Source organism: Aquila chrysaetos, chromosome 1 (genome assembly GCF_900496995.4).
Source record: "Aquila chrysaetos chrysaetos chromosome 1, bAquChr1.4, whole genome shotgun sequence".
Taxonomy (NCBI): domain Eukaryota; kingdom Metazoa; phylum Chordata; class Aves; order Accipitriformes; family Accipitridae; genus Aquila; species Aquila chrysaetos.
Window position 1 is genome coordinate 3,055,860 of NC_044004.1, and position 20,106 is coordinate 3,075,965.

General features: G+C 46.1%; 1 protein-coding gene across 5 annotated transcripts; it reads left to right on the forward strand.

Moving 5' to 3' along the window:
* Positions 1 to 273: 273 nt before the first annotated feature.
* Positions 274 to 19,850, forward strand: PANK2 (pantothenate kinase 2). Of its 5 annotated transcripts, none has more exons than XR_003922750.2 (8): positions 274 to 593; positions 10,331 to 10,683; positions 11,738 to 11,991; positions 12,998 to 13,174; positions 13,430 to 13,553; positions 16,009 to 16,134; positions 16,598 to 17,278; positions 17,883 to 19,850. XR_003922750.2 is itself a non-coding variant. In XM_030009598.2 (7 exons), the coding sequence occupies exons 1-7, from the start codon at positions 365 to 367 to the stop codon at positions 16,646 to 16,648; spliced, it is 1,314 nt and encodes a 437-aa protein (XP_029865458.1). In that variant the 5' UTR covers positions 274 to 364; the 3' UTR covers positions 16,649 to 19,850. The 5 variants fall into 5 exon arrangements, 3 of the variants coding, with proteins under 3 accessions (XP_029865458.1, XP_029865472.1, XP_029865479.1); XR_003922749.2 differs by having other exon boundaries at positions 16,598 to 16,836; positions 17,122 to 19,850; XM_030009598.2 differs by having other exon boundaries at positions 16,598 to 19,850.
* Positions 19,851 to 20,106: the final 256 nt, after the last annotated feature.

Genomic DNA, 20,106 nt, shown 5'->3' on the forward strand with positions numbered 1-20,106 from the left:
CTGTCACATATCTACCCGCCCCCGCCGGCGCCTTCGTCCCCGCCCCGTCCCGAGCCTGCGCATTCGATTGGGTAGCCGCTCTCGTCACTATCCGCGGCCGTCCGATCCCTCTCTCCCATTGGAGAAGCCGCCTGTCGCTCCGTACAGCGGAGGGCGCGGATTGGGGACCGCCTCACGGCCTATCCCGCCCCACCCCGGAGGGAGGGGGGGGGGCCGGGGGCGCGCGCGCGCGGCGCGGGGAGGGGGGGCGGTGGGGGGCCGTTTGGCGCAGGCGCGCTGGAGGCGGTGGCTGCGGCGGCGGCGGCCGTGAGGAGAGCTGAGGGGCGGCGGGGCGGGCGGCCCATGGGGCCGGGCCGCGCTGCGGATGGAGCCGCTGCGAAATGGCGGCGGCGCGGAGGAGAAGCCGCCGCCGCGGCGGCGGGGAGGAGGAGGAGGAGGAGGAGGGGGGACGGGACCGGACGGCGGACCCCCGCGGCGGCGGAGCAGCGGCGGCGGCGGGGCGGGCGTTGACAGCGCGGCGGGGCCGCAGCCCCGCGAACGGGGCGGCTCCGTCAGCCGGCAGCGGCGGGACTCGGTCCGCAAGAACCGCCCGCGTGAGTGCGGCGGGGGCGGGGGCGGCGGCGGCGGGGTCTGCGGCGGGGGCGGGGCTTGGGCCGGGAGGGGCGGGGCTTGGGCCGGGAGGGGCGGGGCCGAGGGAGGGGGTAACGGGTGGCGGCGGGGAAGGGGCGGGGCTGTGATGGGTGGGGCCGGGTTGGGGCGGGGTCAGGAGGGTGGGGCGGGGCTGGGGGAAGGGGGCTCCTGAATGGGGAGTGGGTGGGGGGTGACCAGCGGTTTGGCGGGGAGGGATGTGGGGATACTGGGACAGCACGGGGGCGAATGATGGGCCCGGCATGGCCCGTCTGGGGACAGCACGGTGGGGACAGGGTGGGGCGGTGACATGGGCCCAGCATGGCCAGTTTGGGGACAGCACCATGGGGCTAGAGTGGGGTGGTGACATGGGCCCAGCATGCCCAGTTTGGGGACAGCACCATGGGGCTAGAGTGGGGTGATGACATGGGCCCAGCATGGCTGGTCTAGGAACAGCACGGTGGGGACAGGGTGAGACGGTGACATGGGCCCAATGTCACCAGTCTGGGGACAGCACTGTGGGGACACGGGGTGATGACATGGGCCCAGCATGGCCAGTTTGGGGACAGCACGGTGGGGACAGGGTGGGACAGTGACAGGGGCTCACCAGGCTGGGGCGGAGGGTGGGACAAGCTGAGCCCCAAGAGCTCAGGGGGATTGAGGGTGAGGGCGAGGGACAGGAGACAGAAGGACAGACGGAGGGGCCAGGGTGTGCAGCCAGAGCCAGGGGCGAGGGCTGGGTGGCTGGGCTGGTAACTGGTAGAAGAAAAGCAATGGAGAGCAAAGAGAGTGGCGCAAATTCTGGGAGGGGAGAACCCCGCAGTTTTGGCTGGGATTGGGCACAGACCAAAAAGGACTGTGTAAGGAAAAAACCTGTCCCTCGAACCACGTTTTTCAATGCCGTGCCAGAAACAGTCCGTGGAGTGAGTTAGGTGCAAAATGGATGGCAGCCTTCATTTTGGCAGCAGCAGGAGCTGCCGTTCAGGTGGCTGTGGCTGGTGACTTACTTCAGCCATGTTTGAAGTGGAGCTGAGTGATTATTTCTTTACTTGTGCCGGAGTCCTTCCTGTTGGAAGGAAATTGCCATACCCTGAAAATGAGATAGCGTCAATGTAGTTCCCTGTTGCCTGCTCAGCTATTAAAAGGATGTCAGCAAATGAGTCCAGGCTGAAAACAGGAATCAAAATTGTCGTGCATCTCGTGGCAAGACTCGGTCTGTTGGCTGTCGATGCTGAGTTGTTATTGTTAGCGTATTAATGTAATGTGTCTTAAACAGCGTTCTTTCTCTTTTTTTTTTTTGGTTGCGGGAAAAAAAGGAAGCTTCTCTTTTGCCCTGTCTTAGTGTGAAAAATTGGAGTTATATACCAAAAGACCTTTGAAGACATTTGCTGAACTGGATGCTGCTTGCGTTACTAATTCCAGGCAAGTGCAGCTCAGCAATGCTAATGTAGTGTCAGCGTGGCTGCGCTAACCTGCACTCCCTTTGCCTCTCCCTTCCTTTCATTTCCAGATCGTGCTGGATTACAGGAGTGGTCCTGCACCAGGAAATGACTGTAAAGTTAATGTTAAATAACTGAGGTGACTGCGGGGGTTTCGCTTGCTGAGGAATTAATAGGATGAAAGAAAAATTTAGCAGAGTGTAATGGCACTAGTAGTGGCGAGCATCCTCGCGATTTAGATGCAGCAAAACCTACTTTGTATGTGAAAGTCCGCTTGTGTGGCTGTTGTTCTAAGGAGAGCACAGCAAAACCTAACAATGGGAGCTGTGGGGTTATTAATTAGAGACATGCTAGTTAAGAGGTTGCAGCCAGCTGTAGGGAAATGTAGGAGATCTCTGGTATGAAAATTAGGGTGGACTTAGATAGAGCTATGCATTAGGTGATTATACTTTTCTGCCTTGCTCGGGGGCAGTTTCTGTGTCTTTTATGGAAAATGTAGATTGAAGTTGGCCATTGAGGTTCTGGTTTGTTGCAGTAAAGTTAAATGCAGAGACTGGTGTGGGATACTTTTAGGAAAAAAGGTGTTCTGGTAGCTTCCAAGACAGGATTTGGATCCAGTTTGGAAGGTCAGCGTAGTACGATTCGGGATTACAGCATAGCCTGTCTTTCCTAAATGATTTTTGTGATAATTGGAAGAGAAATGTGCTGGAGCAAGTACATCCCTTAATAGGGACAACGTCTGATGTCAGAGTCAATTACGTTTTGAAGTTAAAATGCTCGATCCCACCTTAAGGAAGATTCAAGCAAGCCTAAATGAAAGCAAACCGCTTAATGGGCGTCTGATCAAAAATGTCCTACTTTAGCTCCCACTTGTCTGCTGCTGGTATGTGGCAAACAAGCTCAGTGACCTTGAGGCTTGTCTTGCCTGCCTGTGCTGGCAGATGCCCTGGCAGATGAGCCCTGCTTCCCCAGGAATGAAAGGATTTCAGCGGGCTGTGGTTCAAGCTCGTGATCTTTCTTCATCTGTAGTCGTCTGTCTGTACCCGTAATGTGCAGCGAGGGCTGTTTCACTGCAGAGATCGGGGAAGGTCTGGGACCGAGGGGAATTAGATTGGATGTATCTGAAATAACCTGACCTGCAGCAGTCCAACCGATGTCCGAGCTGCGTGCCTTCGTGCGTCTCGGGCTATTAAATGTTTCTTGGTGCGCTTCATAGGAACTGAAGAGCTTTATTGCAGACCGTGCAACCGTGATTTTCAGTATGTCACAGGCAAAAGGAGGAGGAGTCAAGGACGCTGCTGCCCTCGGAAGGGAGCGAGAAGTGTCCCTGAAAACGCTGTGAAGCAGAGATGTGTTGAAGTTCCTAGCTGCTTTGGAGTATTATGTCGGTGGGGTGTGAAGGGGAGCTTGACAGGGTTATTCGTACAGGTGGAAATGATAATACAGAAAAAGCTTTATCAGCTCCAGAGGCAATACAGAAGAATTCCTTTCTGGTAATGAGTTATTGGTACCATTATTGAAATCTACACTGAAAAACTGGACTGGAAATACCCCAGATGAGAAAAGAGGATGTTCACATTTACATATACTTTAATGTAACCATGGGATACTGAATGGCTTGCTGTGGGTGGGGTTAAGTGCCAGGCATAAAACCGATGATGACCAGATCATAATGAGCAGGGGAGTATTTTTTGTAACGACTCTTCCTTATGGTAAGAGAAATAGGTCAGCGATTCAGTTCATCAGCTTCCCCCCTTTTCACCTTCCCATACTCTCTCCTGGCTCTCCTGTGCTGCTGCACCGCTCTTCTGCTCCTTCCTGAAAACCCGGTTTCCTTGGCAGAGATGAGTTCAGGTTATTTCCCTGGGTAACAAAGTATGCTTCTCCTTTCTGTAGTCTGTTTGTTAGCTCTCTGAAAAAAAAAAAAATTAGCTTTTTTTGATGCTTTTGCCAGGCGTCATCCATAATGTTTCACTGTTTGACAGAAGGGGAGGGGAAGTAAGGTGCCTAAAGTGTATTTGTATTGTAGGGTATTAATGAATTCCAAAAGAAAGCCTATACCTAAATTGTCAAGAAGAACATCCTGCAAACAGTTTCTAAAAATGTATGCGTGTATGGTTAAAAAAAAAGAAAAAAGCATGTCCTCATCCATTCTGTAGTCCTTTCAACTGACACCTTTTTTTTTTTTTTTAAAGTTTTAGTATCTCTTATCAGAATCATGCAAAGACATAATGTACACATTGCTTTAAATTCTCAATATACACAGTATCCAAGTAGAGGTACAAATAAAATACTGTTTTGGCAGCTCCTTTGCAGTACATAATTTAAGCTTTGATTTTTGAATACCTTTTCATATTTTGGAATTGTGTATGAAATGTGAATTCCTAGCAGAGCCTATTTTTAGAGATGGGAGGATATGTAGACTTAGTGTCGCTTTATATTAACTGCTGATGAATATTTTTTTTCCCCAGCTGTAAAATTTCCATCATGGTATAACAATATTAAAATATAATGTTGAATATTTTAGAGTAAGTGTAGAGATGCTGTCATACGCTCAACTAAATCGTCAGTCTTCGTTGCTCCGCAGGCTAATCTTTTTAGCTTCTGATATAATTGGCTCATAACTTAAGGATCAGTCTGAAATACAACTTGAGCTGCTTGTCGTATGAAGAAAATCCACCATAGAGATCTTTAATTATATCGCCTCTTTCATCTTGACACTTCTGCAGCTTTCAGAATAAGTCTGTTGTGGTTTTTTTATTTATATAGTGTCCAATTTTATAAAGTAATTTACATAACAAATAAAGCCATTATATTTTTCTTGCCCCAAGGAGCTTGCAGTCTCACTCTAAAAGGGATTTGAAGATGAAGGGAGGGTGGCAGCTCTTGCTGTGGGAACACATAGTATCCTTCAGCTTTTCTGTGTTAGTACGAGCTGTAAGCCCTTAACTTTGTTTGCAGACTGCTCTTTTGTTTGTTGTTGCGTATCCATAGATCTGTCCGTTAGAAGAAGGTTTATTTTTAAGACAAAGAGCTGTATGTACGTTGTGTGTATGAAAATGTATGTGTAGAGCTGCTTTTTAAAAGTGTATATGCTAAGGGAAAACAACTGTCAGGCCAAAACATGAACAATTTTTTTTCTTGGGGAAAAAAATTGCTTTAAGATACTTTATAACTGCTGTTGCAGTGCATTGCATTAGGGAAGCAAATGAAAATAAGTCTCATCATTGTGTGCCCCGTCTGCTGAGCAGTGCCACAATTTTACCAGTTCCTTAAGTCACCTTCTTTGTACCCTTGCTACTTTTCACGCTGAATTCTGTTGGATTTATTTTTTGTCTCACACAATGTTTGAGAGTGGGGTAAGTGGCTGTCATCGTGCTAACAAAGTAGCGTGGAGAGTTTCTTTAAGGAAAGGGACTGCAGAAGGTTTTGAACGAAGGGCAGTTCTGCCTTTGAGAAGAGGATTTCTTGCCTTTCTTGTAAATGTCCAGGTGCCCGGCGAGAGACTAAACACACTTCCCAGAAGGTGCCGGGCAGGAGGAGAGTCCAGAGGTTTGCACCGCGATGCTTCTGCAATGCTCTGCCTGCGGGTTTCTCGTCCTCCCCGTCGTTCTCTGGCTGGTGAGCGCTTGGAAAGGAGAGACCCGTGCGAGGCTCCTTCCCAGCACGGCGGGCTCCAAGGAGCAGCGGGGAGGTGGTGCAGAGAGGCAGCGTTTGCGTTTTCTGACTCGGCCATTAAAGCTGGCGTTTTCTTGCGCTGGTTATTTCAGCAGAACCTTCTGACTGAGAAAAATCAGCCTCCGGGCTGCCCAAAGGCTCCTGGATGCCACCAGTTCTTACGCTGCTCTAGATCTGCCGTCTTCTGCAGCAGCTCTCCTGGAAAAAAACGCTTCGGAGGCTTAAAAGGGAAAGATCTTTGGATGGCTTTCAACTGCACTGTAGATGCTGGGAAAAATCAGTGTTTTAAGAGAACTCTCAGTAGCAGATGGTGATGGCGTTCATCCAAGAGAGCTTCCTCCCTTTGAAGGCATGGGTTTTTCTAGTGCTCAGATATGGAAGAGCTGTCGCTGCCCTGCATGTTCGTGTTGGCTGACTTCCTGTCAGCGTAAGGAAAAAAACCCACGGTTCTACATGTCTCTGAAATAATTTCCTCCTCTTGTTTGTGTGCCACGCCCCTTTCCCGCAAAAACTGGTTTATAGGGGAAGTTTTGTCCATGCCCCAGATTATTTGAGTACTCTCTGCAGGTTTTACTGCATAGAAAATCCTTTACGGTATGGTGAAGGAGCACTTAATTTTGAGCTACCACACTTCTTCCCTGGATTCTTGACCTGTGGCTGGGATGTATATAATGAGAGATCCATAATTAAGAATCGTTTGGTTTAAGTTAATTACCTTAATAGGCTGTCTTTCAGAATTTATCCCTGGTGACTTACTGAAGGTATAGCCGAGCCGTTGGCAGATGGAGAACACCAGCTGCTCCGTGCAGAGGCTTTCTGCAGCTGGTGCTGCACGGGTGTGTGAAGCCGGCTCCGGTCTGAGGCTGTGTCCCTGCACGGGGCGTTGGATGCTCTTTTTGGGGCAGCTGGGATTTAGCGGGGCCAGTGCTGAGCGAAGACTAGTAAGCCCCGGACCCAACCTGACTGCAGTTTACACCCAGCTCTGCAGGCATCATTCCTGTCTCCCCGTGAGCCATGTCTTCTGGTGGGCCAGACAGTGGATAACTGGTGTGGTTTAACCCCACGCTTGATGTTCTGCTGGTTCAGTGGCAACTATAACAACACCAGAATAAAAAACAAATTTATATATATAAAAAAATTGAAGGTCTTGAGGGCAATGAGAATAAGCTGGGATGAAGTTTATAAGGAGCTGCTGTATTTTTTTTTGTGACTAGGAAAGCTTCTAGACTGAAGGACTGACTTGGTGATTGTCATGGCCTAAAATCTGGAAGGTTTGTGTTCCTGAATGTAGGGAGTTTGGTGTGTGAACTTTACAACCAATGTTAAAATGAACTAGTGTTACTCTACTGAACAAATGTGTGTACTGCCAGCTGAGTGTCTACTCTGAAGTGGAAGCCCGTTAGCTTGTGATGAAGCAGCCCGTATGGCATTTTCAGTTACGTGGCTTCAGCGGGGCACCATGCCTTAGGTTTTTGGATACTTTTCTGCTGCACCCCAATGAGGGCATCTCCAAGATCCTTGCTCTCTCTCCTACCCTATGCTCTCTAGATTTTTACCCTTGCGTAGCCTGGCAAAGTGAGGTTGGGGAGAGGATTGCTGTCTCTAAATATCAGGGTGGGGATGCTTTAAAAAAAAAAAAAATTAAAAAAAATGCAGGCTTTATAATGCAGAAAAAAAAATTGCATGTCCTGACAGGAACAAGTATATTCCAGAAATCAAAAGGAGGTTTCCCAGCACCAGGACAGGACCTTTCGGGAACCAATCCCTTTGTCAGAGCAGAGATGACAAAGCAGCCGAGTGCTTTTAAGAGTGGGAAATTTGTGAAAAGGGAGTCCAAGATGTCAGTGACCACAACAGACAGAAGACTTTGCTGAGTAACATGGGAAGCCTCTTCCTGTTCCTTTTCTTGTGTAGAGCTTGTTAGTTTTCCAACAGAGTTTAAGCAGTATTGAAAAGCACAGTGCATGTGGGGAAACTAGTTTTAGTGATCCTGTACATGAACTGGGTATTTAAATAGAGCAGTCTTTACCAGTTCCAGTCACTGGAGGGACTGGAGCAGCAGCAGAAGGCTCTGGTTTGGCTGCCAATGCCCTATTTTTACCTGCATGACGTTGATGGTATTTTTATTGCTTCTTCTCTCAACAGCAGAGCATGATCCTTGTTCAAAGCATTTTTCTGCGGTAGTTAGTTCATAAATCTGGGACTTCATTCAAACAAAGGCAGAACACTTGCGGGGGGTGGGATGTCCTATTCTGCCATTAGTATGGGAACTGCTGACTTACGGATGTATATGCCATATTGGAGCTGGATTTAATATGGCATTAGGGGGGCCTGTGTACGGGTTTTTAGGTTTAAGGTGTCAGGAAGAGCAAGTGAGTGAAGCAAGTGGATGCTTGGTGGGTTTTGTTTTCTGCCCTGGTGCCTGCCGTGGCGACGTAGAGCGTCCATCTCCCTGATGGGGTGGTCGTGGTCTCTTGTCACTTCTGTTTGCCAGCTCAGCTGCTGTTGCCACACTCCTCCACGACAAGGCCCTTTCTTTTGGGGGTACAGAAATCCTGGAGTTTGTCCTCCCTGCCTTTCCCTTCACTTATACTCTGGGGTCTTGGACTCCCCTTCTCGTGAGGGTGCTCCTCCTGGTGTGGTGTCCCTGGGGATATGGTTCTCCTGATGTTACGTGATGAGGCCCAGGCAGCCAACATTCCTCTCTTGACAAGTAACTTTAATTTAGCTACAGTAAAGTTTTCTTGAGGGAGTCTTGAAATCACATACATATGCTAAGCTTTTCTCCAAGTAAAGCACTTAGTAGACTTTCCATCCTGAAATGCTGATAGAGTTTGCAATACTGAATTCTGGAGTATGGAAAGAGAAATTGTCATGAAAAAAGTCCTTGAATTGCTCCTGCTTTCTCTCTCTGTTGGACTGTGATTCAAATTTGTCTCTCCCTCATTCATGAATAGTTATTTTTATGTCTGTTCTTGTTTGAAGTAAATGCATTAGAAATAGAGAGTGATTGGGATTTGGATGTGCCTCCTAAAATAGAGTTTGCATCTTCTTCCAAGATTTCTTTTGGTGATGGTTGGGGGTGGCCTCTATGTAAATATATAAAAATAGCTTGGTGGTTTAAAAATAACGTGGGTAACTGATGGCTCTAGCAGCTCCTGGGGAACTGTGATGCTCTAAAAGGGGCTGTTTTACCTCCGCTCTGTACAGCAACCAAGTTAACCCGCTGAGGAGAGAATACCTCGTCTTCAAACATGTGCTTGCCTGTCGGGTTTGTGGCTTTTCAAAGATCGTTTTTCTTTCGGAGTGAGTTCCCCTCCTGTCCCTGAGATGTTTTCTTTGCCGTTCGGCTTTCTTAAGTGCTGCCTCTGGGTATTTGGGTATTGCTCTCTGACTGCTTAGTGCTCCTGCAGCTCGAGTGGCGGGGCCTCGGCATGCATCTCCTGCGCTGCTGGGACGGGGGGACGCGGAACGTGCTCTCGCTTGGCAGTTCTGCGTTCTGGGGGTGGCTGCTGCTGCTTCCCTGAGTTTAACCGGAGAGATACCGGCTTTCAAGTGGCAGTAGGAACAAGGGCTTCTTCGTGTCGCACGCTTATCTGTCTGCAGATAAGCAAACGTATTTTGCAAAAATAACAGTAGCGTGTTATCATGCCTGTCTCTGACATGTAAGAATTTTACTAAAACCTGAGATCCTTCTTTCCAGAGGAATGTTAGTAACATCTACGCTGCATTCAGGTTTATTTTCTAAACATTCCTTCTTTTATTTTTGGAAAAAAGCGTAAGGGTTTAATCCTGCTGCCATAAGCCATAACATGTGGCTACATTTTTCTCTTTGCTCGGGAGCCCATGTATCTTGTTAGCTCTAGCCTATCCTTTAGCTCATTAATGGTAATATTAATCTGTTCCAGTTCTCAGCTCTAATCGCAGATTCCATCTGATCAGGGTTTTCTCTTGATCTTTTCCAAGAAGCTCATTATCTAATACAGCTGTAAATGTTGCTGGGCCTGACACTAATGCATATTTTGTACCATGGGGGAATTTGACTAATAAAATAATCCAATTAGACATTTGTTTTTGTCTCCCTGGGGCATCTTAGATTACTTGTCTACCTCAGTTATGTGTTGTAATTAGTTAACGTTTGTACATCCCTTTGATGTAAAAGCACTGGTATTATCTTTGGCTCTGGCTCTGAATCAGAACTTTATAAAATAGCTGGGGATTAAAATTGCGGCAGCATCAGGCGGGTGTATGGATACTGTCAGACCAGCTCTGTGTGCATCTTCAGTGCTGCATGGTGGTGGTGTAAGTATTTTGAGTATTGCATATCAAATGTTGGGAGCTCCTGAACAGGAGGTATCTCAGAACAGGAGTCGTGCTCATGTACAGAGGAGTCTCAGCCGCACTTGTCAAAGGCAGACCAGACTGCTAACATTTCTTTCTTTGTTTTCCACTTGAAAATGAACAGATCAAACAGGCCTGCATTTTGCAGTCCCTAGAGAATTGCATTAATTAATTCGGTTTATAACTATTTTGCTGGTGGTATGACAGTATCATGCCCTGTTTCTTTTTTTTTCTCCTCTTTTTAGTCTTTCCTTGGTTTGGCTTGGATATTGGAGGGACCTTGGTCAAACTTGTTTATTTTGAACCAAAGGACATCACTGCTGAAGAGGAGGAGGAGGAAGTGGAAAATCTCAAAAGCATCCGCAAATACCTGACATCAAATGTAGCCTATGGATCTACAGGCATTCGGGATGTGCACCTTGAACTAAAGGACCTTACCCTGTGTGGACGTAAAGGCAATCTGCACTTTATACGCTTTCCTACTCATGACATGCCTGCTTTTATTCAAATGGGAAGCGAAAAACACTTCTCAAGCCTCCATACTACCTTATGTGCCACGGGAGGTGGAGCGTACAAATTTGAGCAGGACTTTCGCACAGTATGCATTTTTGGCTTCTATATGATTAGGAACTGGTAGTGAAATTTTTTAAAAGCTTAAAACTAGAAAACTTTCTCTGCAGACTCTAAAACTTCTCTAAATCTTAGCTTTGGAAGAGTGTACCTAACTCAAATTAAACTTGATTCAGGAAACAGCATGTGGAGTCAAGTTCACATCTCCAAATTAGGATACTTTCTTTCCTGAAAGTGCATGTAACATTCCTGTAACTCTAAAATTATTCACTAACTTCCATAGCGTGTGCTCTTACAAGACTTTCTCTGTATTATTAATCTCTGATTATGGTGATCTCAGTCTTGTGGTTTTTTTCCTCATTGCTGTCTTTCACATGGTTAATATTTGTTTTATTGTTGCTTTGCTCACATGCTGTCATTTCTAACACACGTGTGAGTGAGCTGACTGAGGTTCAGTCAAATTTGGTGGTAAATTAACTGAAAGGAGGTTAGTAGTTGGGATTTGACATCATCATGTGGCTTCATTATAAGTTTGATTCTTGTTCATAAGTGAAAAACATGTGTGATAAATACTTTGGTTAACCAGGGCTTGAAAAAATGCACCAAATAAAGAGGCTTTTTGTGCAGTCGAGGCAGTGACATGAGGGGAAAACAATTTCATAACTTCCTTTTTTTGTGTGTTTTTGGGGATGGGTTTTGGGGGATTTTTTTTTTTTTTTTGTCAAACAGTTAAGTCCCTTCTCATTTTTCCTTTCTTTTCATGCTAGTGCCTCAGTCAGGTCCTAAATCAGGCCCATGGAAGTTGATGGGATCCTTTTGGCATCCATCTGTGGATCCTGTTGTTCGATTCCCTCCTCTCTCATGTCTGCACACTTTAGGGCTGGGGTAGTTAGCAGCCCGTGTGCGTGGAGAAAGATGGAGCCCTCCTGTGATCTGTGCTTCTTTCTCAGCCACTACAGGGAGTGATGGAGATAGCTGAATTTAGCTGGCAGGGAATGCATTTTTCTAGCCCTGAGCATAAACACTTGAGATCCCTAGCTACTTCTTGAATATTCTTCTTTCTCTTTTTTTTTTTCCGCCAGATGGGTGACCTTCAGCTTTGTAAGCTAGATGAACTCGATTGCCTTATTAAAGGAGTTTTGTACATTGATTCAGTTGGATTCAATGGACATTCAGAGTGCTACTATTTTGAAAACCCGACGGATGCTGAAAGATGTCAGAAGCTCCCATTCAACTTGGAGAATCCGTATCCTCTCCTTTTGGTGAACATTGGCTCAGGGGTCAGCATTCTGGCTGTGTATTCAAAAGAAAACTATAAACGGGTAACGGGCACCAGGTGAGTGCTGTGTGGAGGTAAATTGAGTTTTATTTTAGAGTGTGGAATGCGTTTCTGCATTGTAGATGACATTTTCAGGGACAAGCTGCAATAAAGGTGGTGAGTTGAATGACCAAGCTCCTGGTTTTACTGCAGTCCCTTACCTCTGCCAACAAAGATCCCTTCTGGAAAAGAGAATCTGAATTTCATGTTTCGGTCTCTTTACTGCAACCAGCCTCTTTAGAAGCTGTTTTTTCAGTTGCCCTGCTGCAGAAATTAAAGTGTTTTATTTGCCATCAGAGAGATCCCATAGTTTGGGATTATCCCAAATATACTCCTAATGATCATGTTAACAACAGTTAGCTTTGATCCTAGCAGTGGAGGTTTGCATCCTGACTTCCAAAAGTTACCCCGTTTTGGTGGAAGGGATGCTGGCACAGCAGTAATTCCCCAGACAGTTGCTGGAGTGCTGCAGCTCGCCTTCTTGAAGATGTGGCTCTTGTTGCCAAGAAAAGCCAAAGAGCTCTGTGGCTTTAAGCTTTCCTGAATTACCTGAAAGTTAGCGATAATAATACAAAAACCCTCACAGTACAGATCTCACTCTTACTATACATCATTCTTGGCATGTGTGCACAGTAAAGTGAACAGGACATAGTTTTTTCCCCTAAATTTTGAATAGCTGTGCCCTAATGCTCCAGTTATCCCTCAGGACTAATATTTATTTTAAGATTGACTTCTCTGAGCGCTGGGAAGAAGGTGGATATTGTAAAATAAGAAAATAAATTTCTCATTTAGAAACATGCCCTCTGCAGAAGGCTGTAAGTTATTTGAAAGTAACAGTTTTAAAGAAAACTGCTGCTCTTCCAAGACTGCTGTCACTGCGAAGAAAAGAAGCTGAAGGAATGGGGCAACCTGAGCTAACTCAGATGCGTAGCTGAGTAATCCGAGCTTTCAGTGATCGAGCCATTTTCTTTCTCTGTGCCTTTAGAAGCAAGGTGGGTGACTTTCATTTTGCTTTATGTTGCAGCCTTGGAGGGGGAACCTTTTTTGGTCTCTGCTGCCTTCTTACTGGTTGCTCCACCTTTGAAGAGGCCCTAGAGATGGCGTCCCATGGGGACAGTACCAAAGTGGACAAACTAGTGCGGGACATTTACGGAGGAGACTACGAGCGATTTGGATTGCCAGGCTGGGCTGTAGCGTCCAGGTAATGACTTGACTGATTCTGATTTTTATTTTCACTAGAGATTCTGCAAGGATGAAAAACTGGATTTACATGTCTTAGGAGAGCTACCATTCCTTCTGCTGTTCTGTTTTAACAGATCTAAATTACTGATAGCAACGCTTTTTAAAATTAAAAATAAATACTTCAAGATGAATCGCTTTGGCTAAATTAGCGGTTCCCATTTTCTCCTGGAATTCTGATGCAAATGGACCTTTAACTCAAAAACTGTCTTTACAGCTTTGGAAACATGATGAGCAAGGAGAAGCGGGAATCTGTCAGCAAAGAGGACCTCGCGAAGGCTACTTTAATAACCATCACTAATAACATTGGCTCCATAGCGCGGATGTGTGCACTTAATGAGGTATTAAGGGGAAATATGTTTCATTGCTTCCTGTCTGAAGCATCACTTGTGTGCTGCTGTCACGCAGTGTGTCTCTTTCCCTGCATACGCTTCTGTAGGTGCGTGTTCGTACTTATCTTTTTGGATGTTCGGTAAGTTGTAATCCGCTCGGTTTAGATTCTTCAGTAAATTTTGTCCTTGCTCGTCTGTGTAGTTTGAGCCAGACCATTGTGCTGTGAACTGAAGAGCTGTGAATGAGTTAGGGGTTGGCTGTTGGTCTCATTAGGTCCTCTGCTTGGTCGGGAGTTCAACAACTTCTCTGCGGTGGTTTGAGGAACGGTAGGTGTGCGATAAACTACAGCTCCTGGGACCGCTGAGAGAGAAGGAACGGTGGGGCGGAGGGGCGGAGAGGCTGGATCCCTTTCCTATATTGTTTTTACGAGTTGCTCTCAATTTCTCGGTCAGGCCCCACCACTTCCACAGCCGTTCCTGTATCTTTGTGCTTTCAGCTTCTTTACAGTGCTGCCTTGTTGCATTCATGTCAAGCAGCATTGTACAGGGCTATGAAAGAACAGAGACATGCTCTCCACTCCATTCTGAGCCTGTTCCTATGGGATGAGCTAACGGGGTGAAGCATCCTCCTGGCTCCTGTTGCTGTTGGCAGATGCTCACTATTTACCTTCATTTACTGCTGAAACTAGGCAAGACATATTATAAACAGTCTTGCCCACAATACGTCTGCTGAGTTCTCACTCTAGAGTACACAGCTGAATGCAAAGAGGATGCTGAATAGTTAGGGGGAAAGCATTAATGAGCGTGGGTATGGAAGGAAAATCCGTAGAAGGACATGAGTGAAGGAGCAGATGGGACTTGACCCTGATTCCTTGGTAAAAGGAGGAACTGAAAATTACTTTCTTGCTGGAGAAAAGAAAGCTTCAGAGTTCATCACTTGGCTCAGGAGAGCTATTTTAGGATTGAAAATTTGGCTAGAAGTCTGATTTAAATCCAAAATATCACTACTTGGCTGGTCTTTTCCTTTCATTCAGAGTTGTGTTGGTTATGGGTTTCTAATTCTTTTTTTTTTCCCTTCCCCCCACCCCCAGATTAACAGTAGAGAGCCATTCAGCTTTTTTAATGATGAGTCAAAGGCCAGAGCTGGGGGGAGAGAGAGTAGATGGCACTTGATGATCAGCGCTCCTAGCCAGTATAAGGGTCTCATAGCGAAAAATCAACCATTCTATTCAAATTCCTAAGCTAGAAAGGCTGTAGTTAGATCTGTGGGTTTCCGGGTAGTGTGGAAGAGTCTGAACGAGAGCCTGTCTTAAAATGACCTGGCTGGTACTGCTTTCTGACAGAATTGTGGACATTTATAATGTTCTGCAGATCCTGCCTGACACTTTCAGCAGTTAATTCGTAGAATCGTTAAGGTTGTAAAAGACCTTTATGATCATCGAGTCCAACCATTAACCTGACACTGCCAAGGCCACCGCTAAACCCTGTCCCTAAGCACCACATCTACACGTCTTTTAAATACCTCCAGGGATGGTGACTCCACCACTTCCCTGGGCAGCCTGTTCCAATGCTTGGCAACCCTTTAGGTTAGGAAATTTTTCCTAATATCCAATGTAAACCGCCCCTGGTTCAACTTGAAGACATTTCCTCTTGTCCTATCGCTAGTTACTCGATAGAAGAGACCAGCACCCACCTCACTACAACCTCCTTTCGGGTAGTTGTAGAGAGCGATAAGGTCTCCCCTCAGCCTCCTTTTCTCCAGGCTAAACAACCCCAGTTCCCTCAGCCGCCCCTCATGAGACTTGTGCTCCAGGCCCCTCACCAGCTTCGCTGCCCATCGGCACCTCAAGGTCTTTCTCGTAGTGAGGGGCCCAAAACTGAACACGGTATTTGAGGTGCGGTCTCACCAGTGCTGAGTACAGTTCTATTTTTTTGTCTTTCGATGTAGTCTCTGGCCTCTCCCAGTGCAGTTCCTGACCATCTCAGTGCACCTTTCTGGTCTCACCTTGCTGTTCTGAACTGTCTCTTGCTGCTGCCAGACCCCAGGCCGACTCAGCGTGGTCTCTTGTTTGCAGATCGTCTCTTTTGGGTCCAATTTCAAAATTCTAAATTCAGAAAGCTGCAAGTGGATTATAACTCTTCTCTCTGCAGCTCCCATCCCTACTCACCAAGGCAGTTACACTCCTTAGCTCCCAGGAGCAGCTATTTGGGGTGATGCAGTTTCTCTGGATCTGGTTGCTTTAGTGTTGACTGCTGATTTCCCTCTGCTTTCAGCTGGTTGTTTTTCATCAAGTCTCAGTGGAAAATGTATTTGAAAAGCTGAATATACTGTGCCTTTTTAAAAGGCACTATAAGCGTAACTTTTTTTCTTCTTACTCTAAGGTGGGGTTTTCATCGTTGCAAGCAGAAAATGGAATTTAGCCTTAATGTTCCTTTTTTATTTTTTTCCCCTTAATACTTGCAGAACATTAATCGAGTGGTGTTCGTTGGCAACTTCCTTCGGATCAATACAATCTCAATGAGGCTTCTGGCATATGCTTTGGACTACTGGTCGAAGGGACAGTTAAAAGCACTTTTCTTGGAACATGAGGTGAAATTAACTTTTTAAATTTATTTTGTCTCGTGGCAAAATGCAAATCCTTCGAACGCTCTGGAAACAGCCGTGTGGAGTCTGTAGCTGTTGACGATACACATTGTGCAGCAGGATCCCAGTGCTTTGTTACTACAGCCACAGTTACTGCAATGCCCAGTGTAGGGTCAGAAAAAACATATATATTGTTCCAGTAGCTGATATCAGAACTGTTTACTACCAATTTCATCTTGCTTGTGAACTTTCTTTTAAGACTATTGACAGTATAGATGATTCTGTGCAGTTCTGCTTCCTAATACAGCGATTATAGTTAGAATCTATTTTGTAATGTACCTACCCATAGTTATTTCTTTCCACCGTCCTTTATAAGTTGTTAAAATTACACTGTACGTGTAATATTGTTCTTGTGTCAGGTGTGTGCCTGTGTTTGAGTTTTTAATATATATTCCTGTCTTCTCTTCAGGGTTATTTTGGTGCAGTCGGTGCTCTTCTGGAACTCCTGGATTCAGCCTAATTCCATGCAGATTCTGTACGTTGGACCTACGAAGTTGTGGCACTTCCTGGGTCACTAAGCCCAAGTTTCGCTTTAAAACATCTGTTCACTGACTGTTAAACTAATTGTGCGTGACCTAATCAGAAAAGGAAAGGACTGTTGCGTTTCTGTCTGTAAACAGTTGAAACCAGTCTTCGATTACAACACAGGTTTGTTTAAAAGGAGTATATATGCAAATGTACTGTCCGAAGGTGGTGGTTCTATCTGGAACATCTGTAGGGCATTCAGTCACATCAAACAGCCCTTTTTATGTAGTCTTTTCCATGTTTAGTGGTGGTGACATAATAGATGTGCACTCTATTCCTTCCATCAAGATTCCTTTGAGTGCTGAATGTCTACCCAGTTCACAGTTTATATAGAGTTCAGCTGCAGCGTTTTGTGTTCCGCAAACGAAAGGCATCGTGTTCACATTGTGCTGTTAATTGTCTGTAAAGGGGAAAGAATATCAGCACAGCCCTGGCATGTAAAAACCATACGGACCACTTCTGTCTCCTCTGAACCCTACAGTGGCCTGTGAAACACCGTTGTGCTGTCAGTAAGGCTTTATTCCTGTTACCGCAGCTTCTTATCTATGTATACGAGAGACGAAAGGTAAGGCACAAATCCTGTGTCTCGGGTTGATTCCAATTTCAGCCTGTAACACTTCTGTACAGACCACAGTACCCTTTAGGGTGTGCCATAGTGCTGGATAGTGTTGGGAGTGTCTGTCAACCTCTGACCTTGAGATCTGCTAAAAGCAAATTTGAGGATGAAGTAGAGTGGTGGTGGGGCTTTTTGTTTGTTTTTTTTTTTTTTTTTTTTTCTCTGTGTAAAACTTGGCTGCATATAACTATACCAAAGAGATTATTTTTTTTTCAGTCATACACTTGGGATCTTCTCTGTAATGTTCCATTTTACATTTATAAACTGCTAAACTACTTTGGTTTCCGGGGGAAACCTCTCCTTCCCATATGCATGCTGTGCTCTTCTCTGTTTTCTCTGTGCGTGCCGTCTTGCATACCGCCTGCAAACTGGGTCGCTGCAGTCTGGAACCCCTAAAGACGCTGCGCTCTCAGGATGCGGATTTAGAAATGGCTTACTGCGCGCTGAATAGATGCTGATAGCAGACAGCAGTTTAAAAAAGAAAAGCAGCACGCGCACGGTTTGTAATCTGCCCGCCCTTCCTCCTGTCTCTGCTTCGCTCTGCTCTTTGCAGAAATTCTTCCCAGGCTTGGACCTCGCATTACGAAATGAAGATGATCTCTATCGTGTCCTCTTGGCCGTGCTACTAGCATCAGTTATTTCAGTGTAACTGTGCTCCAGTCGGGGAGTGTGGAAAAAGCTGCTTTTCTGAAAAGCCATCTGCACCTTCCCTTGATGATGTAAGCTAAATGGAGATGCTACTTCACTGTTCTCTGCAAGACGGTGCTCTGGCTTTCCAGCTGAGCAGCTCAGCTATATGTAGAAGCCGTCCTTCCGTGAGCAAGCTGAAGCAGCCTTTTGTGGAAATGCAAGCACGGACCAGTTCAGTTCATACTTATTGGGGTTTATCGCAGGACATCGGAATGGCTGTCGTCCTGGCTCGAACACATCTTTTAAGGTCACGGTTTCTTTCCAGAGAAGTTGATTTTCAGCTCTCTGATCCCGATGCGCCTTTTGATGACCGATCGCAGCGCTGGACAGCCTGTGCTGGTTCGGGAACTTGCAGTTTGGCCGCAGTAACGTGCAGTAGAGGTGCAGGAGCAGCACAGCAAATCGTGTCCAGCTCTACCTGTTGCTGCAGCCCGAGATCCGAGTACTCACAAGGTGCTCCACAGTTCGCTGGGTTTGTTGCACGGTACCGGCCTCTCTTTTGGGCCTGAAAAGGGAAGAAACTACAAATTTGGAAGACGTACTCTTTGCTAGGTTAGATGTTTCTGTTTCTGTCAAAGCCTGTCCTGTCAGCTCTGCTGGGTAAGTGTTCCAGACAGCAGACACAGCGTAAAACAAGGCATTTTCTCAACTTCAGTTAACCGTGGGCCTGGAACTTCCTGAATACATCCAGTAATTTGAGAACAGTAAAATGGGGGGGAAAAAAGAGAGCAGTGTTCACATGAAAGGTAATCTTTGCTGTGTGCTGTCTGTAGAAGACAGTTTGTGTGCTTTTCCTGCAGTATAGTGCAGGTTTCAGCTGTATCCCACTCCGCGTTCAATATAACGTGGTACTTTTAGAGGTGAGGGGTTGGAGCAGGATAACACAGAATCAATCGTAGTGTGGTTTGGGTTGGAAGGGACCTTCAAAGATCACCTAGTTCCAACCCCCCTGCCACGGGCGGGGACACCTTCCACTAGAGCAGGTTGCTCAGAGCCCCATCCAACCTGGCCTTGAACACTGCCAGGGATGGGGCAGCCCTGATTTATTCTTCATTTCTTGTGAAATCACACAAAAGATAACCCTAAGGAGGTGTATTAAAAACAACTCCACTTCCCAATTGCTGATTGTAGGTTTTCTAGACTTAACTCTTTCTCTACCATATAAAAGGTAACACATGGCACATAGCCGGCTGCAATTTCAGCCAGGTCACCCACCCTCACAGTCAAAACTCGGGCCCCGGTTTGACTCGTGGAAAAGAAACAGAAACACACTTCGGCTTTTTGAAATGCCCTTGTGCCCAGGACCCACTTCGCTCCTTGGTGTAATACTTCAGCGATGCGCTGGGCTGCCGCGGGCTTATCAGCTTTAATTAGTCCTGGGGGTTTTATACAGACCACATCGGTGTTGGGAAGGTGTATAATCCTCCTCTGAATCCTCCTAACATACAGGACGGCTGGTTTGTTTTTTTTTTTAATAGCAGTAGGCTTTGGGAGCTGAAGAGCGACGGAAGGAAGGAGCCACCTTGAAATGATTTTGTTACGCAGAGGGAAGCTGTTGGAGAGCAGAGAAGCCCCTGCAGCCTGCGAGAAATCCCTGCCCAGAGGCGCTGGAGTAGGTGCCGGGCTGGCGTCCCTGGGAGCAGCGTCCCGCGGGTTTTCTTACCCCTGTTCGTTCTGCGCGCTTGTGTGTGTTAACACCTTTTTTTTCCTGTGGATTTTGAGTAGATCCTGTGTGGTCATGTCCAACACCAAAGTCTTTGATGTATTGTGTGTATTTTTTTGTAAATTTTTTTTTTGTTGTTCTTGTAATAAAATATTACAGTTATTTTTATATACTTGAAACTTTTCTCTTGTTTGCTTCTTGCCTCGTTCTTCCTAGCTGCGGAGCAAAGGGATGAATGTTGATCTGAACGGGTGTCAAGAACATGCTGGTGAAATAGGTGTAAACGAGCCCTTTCAGTTGATTTTAGGAACTTATTAAAAATAACTGTCGTCAATCCTCGATTACTCTTCACTCCCTGCATGTTCTGGTCTCTGGAAATGAGTTGCATTTCAAAGGGGGGGGGGGGGGAAATATGTAAAAATTC

Bases quoted from the DNA above. Each gene is read 5' to 3' on its own strand.
- PANK2 (XM_030009598.2), top strand. From the start codon at position 365: ATGGAGCCGCTGCGAAATGGCGGCGGCGCGGAGGAGAAGCCGCCGCCG. The intron at 13,554-16,008 runs GTATTAAGGGGA...TAATACTTGCAG, and splicing joins GGATGTGTGCACTTAATGAG to AACATTAATCGAGTGGTGTT. The intron at 16,135-16,597 runs GTGAAATTAACT...TCTTCTCTTCAG, and splicing joins CACTTTTCTTGGAACATGAG to GGTTATTTTGGTGCAGTCGG.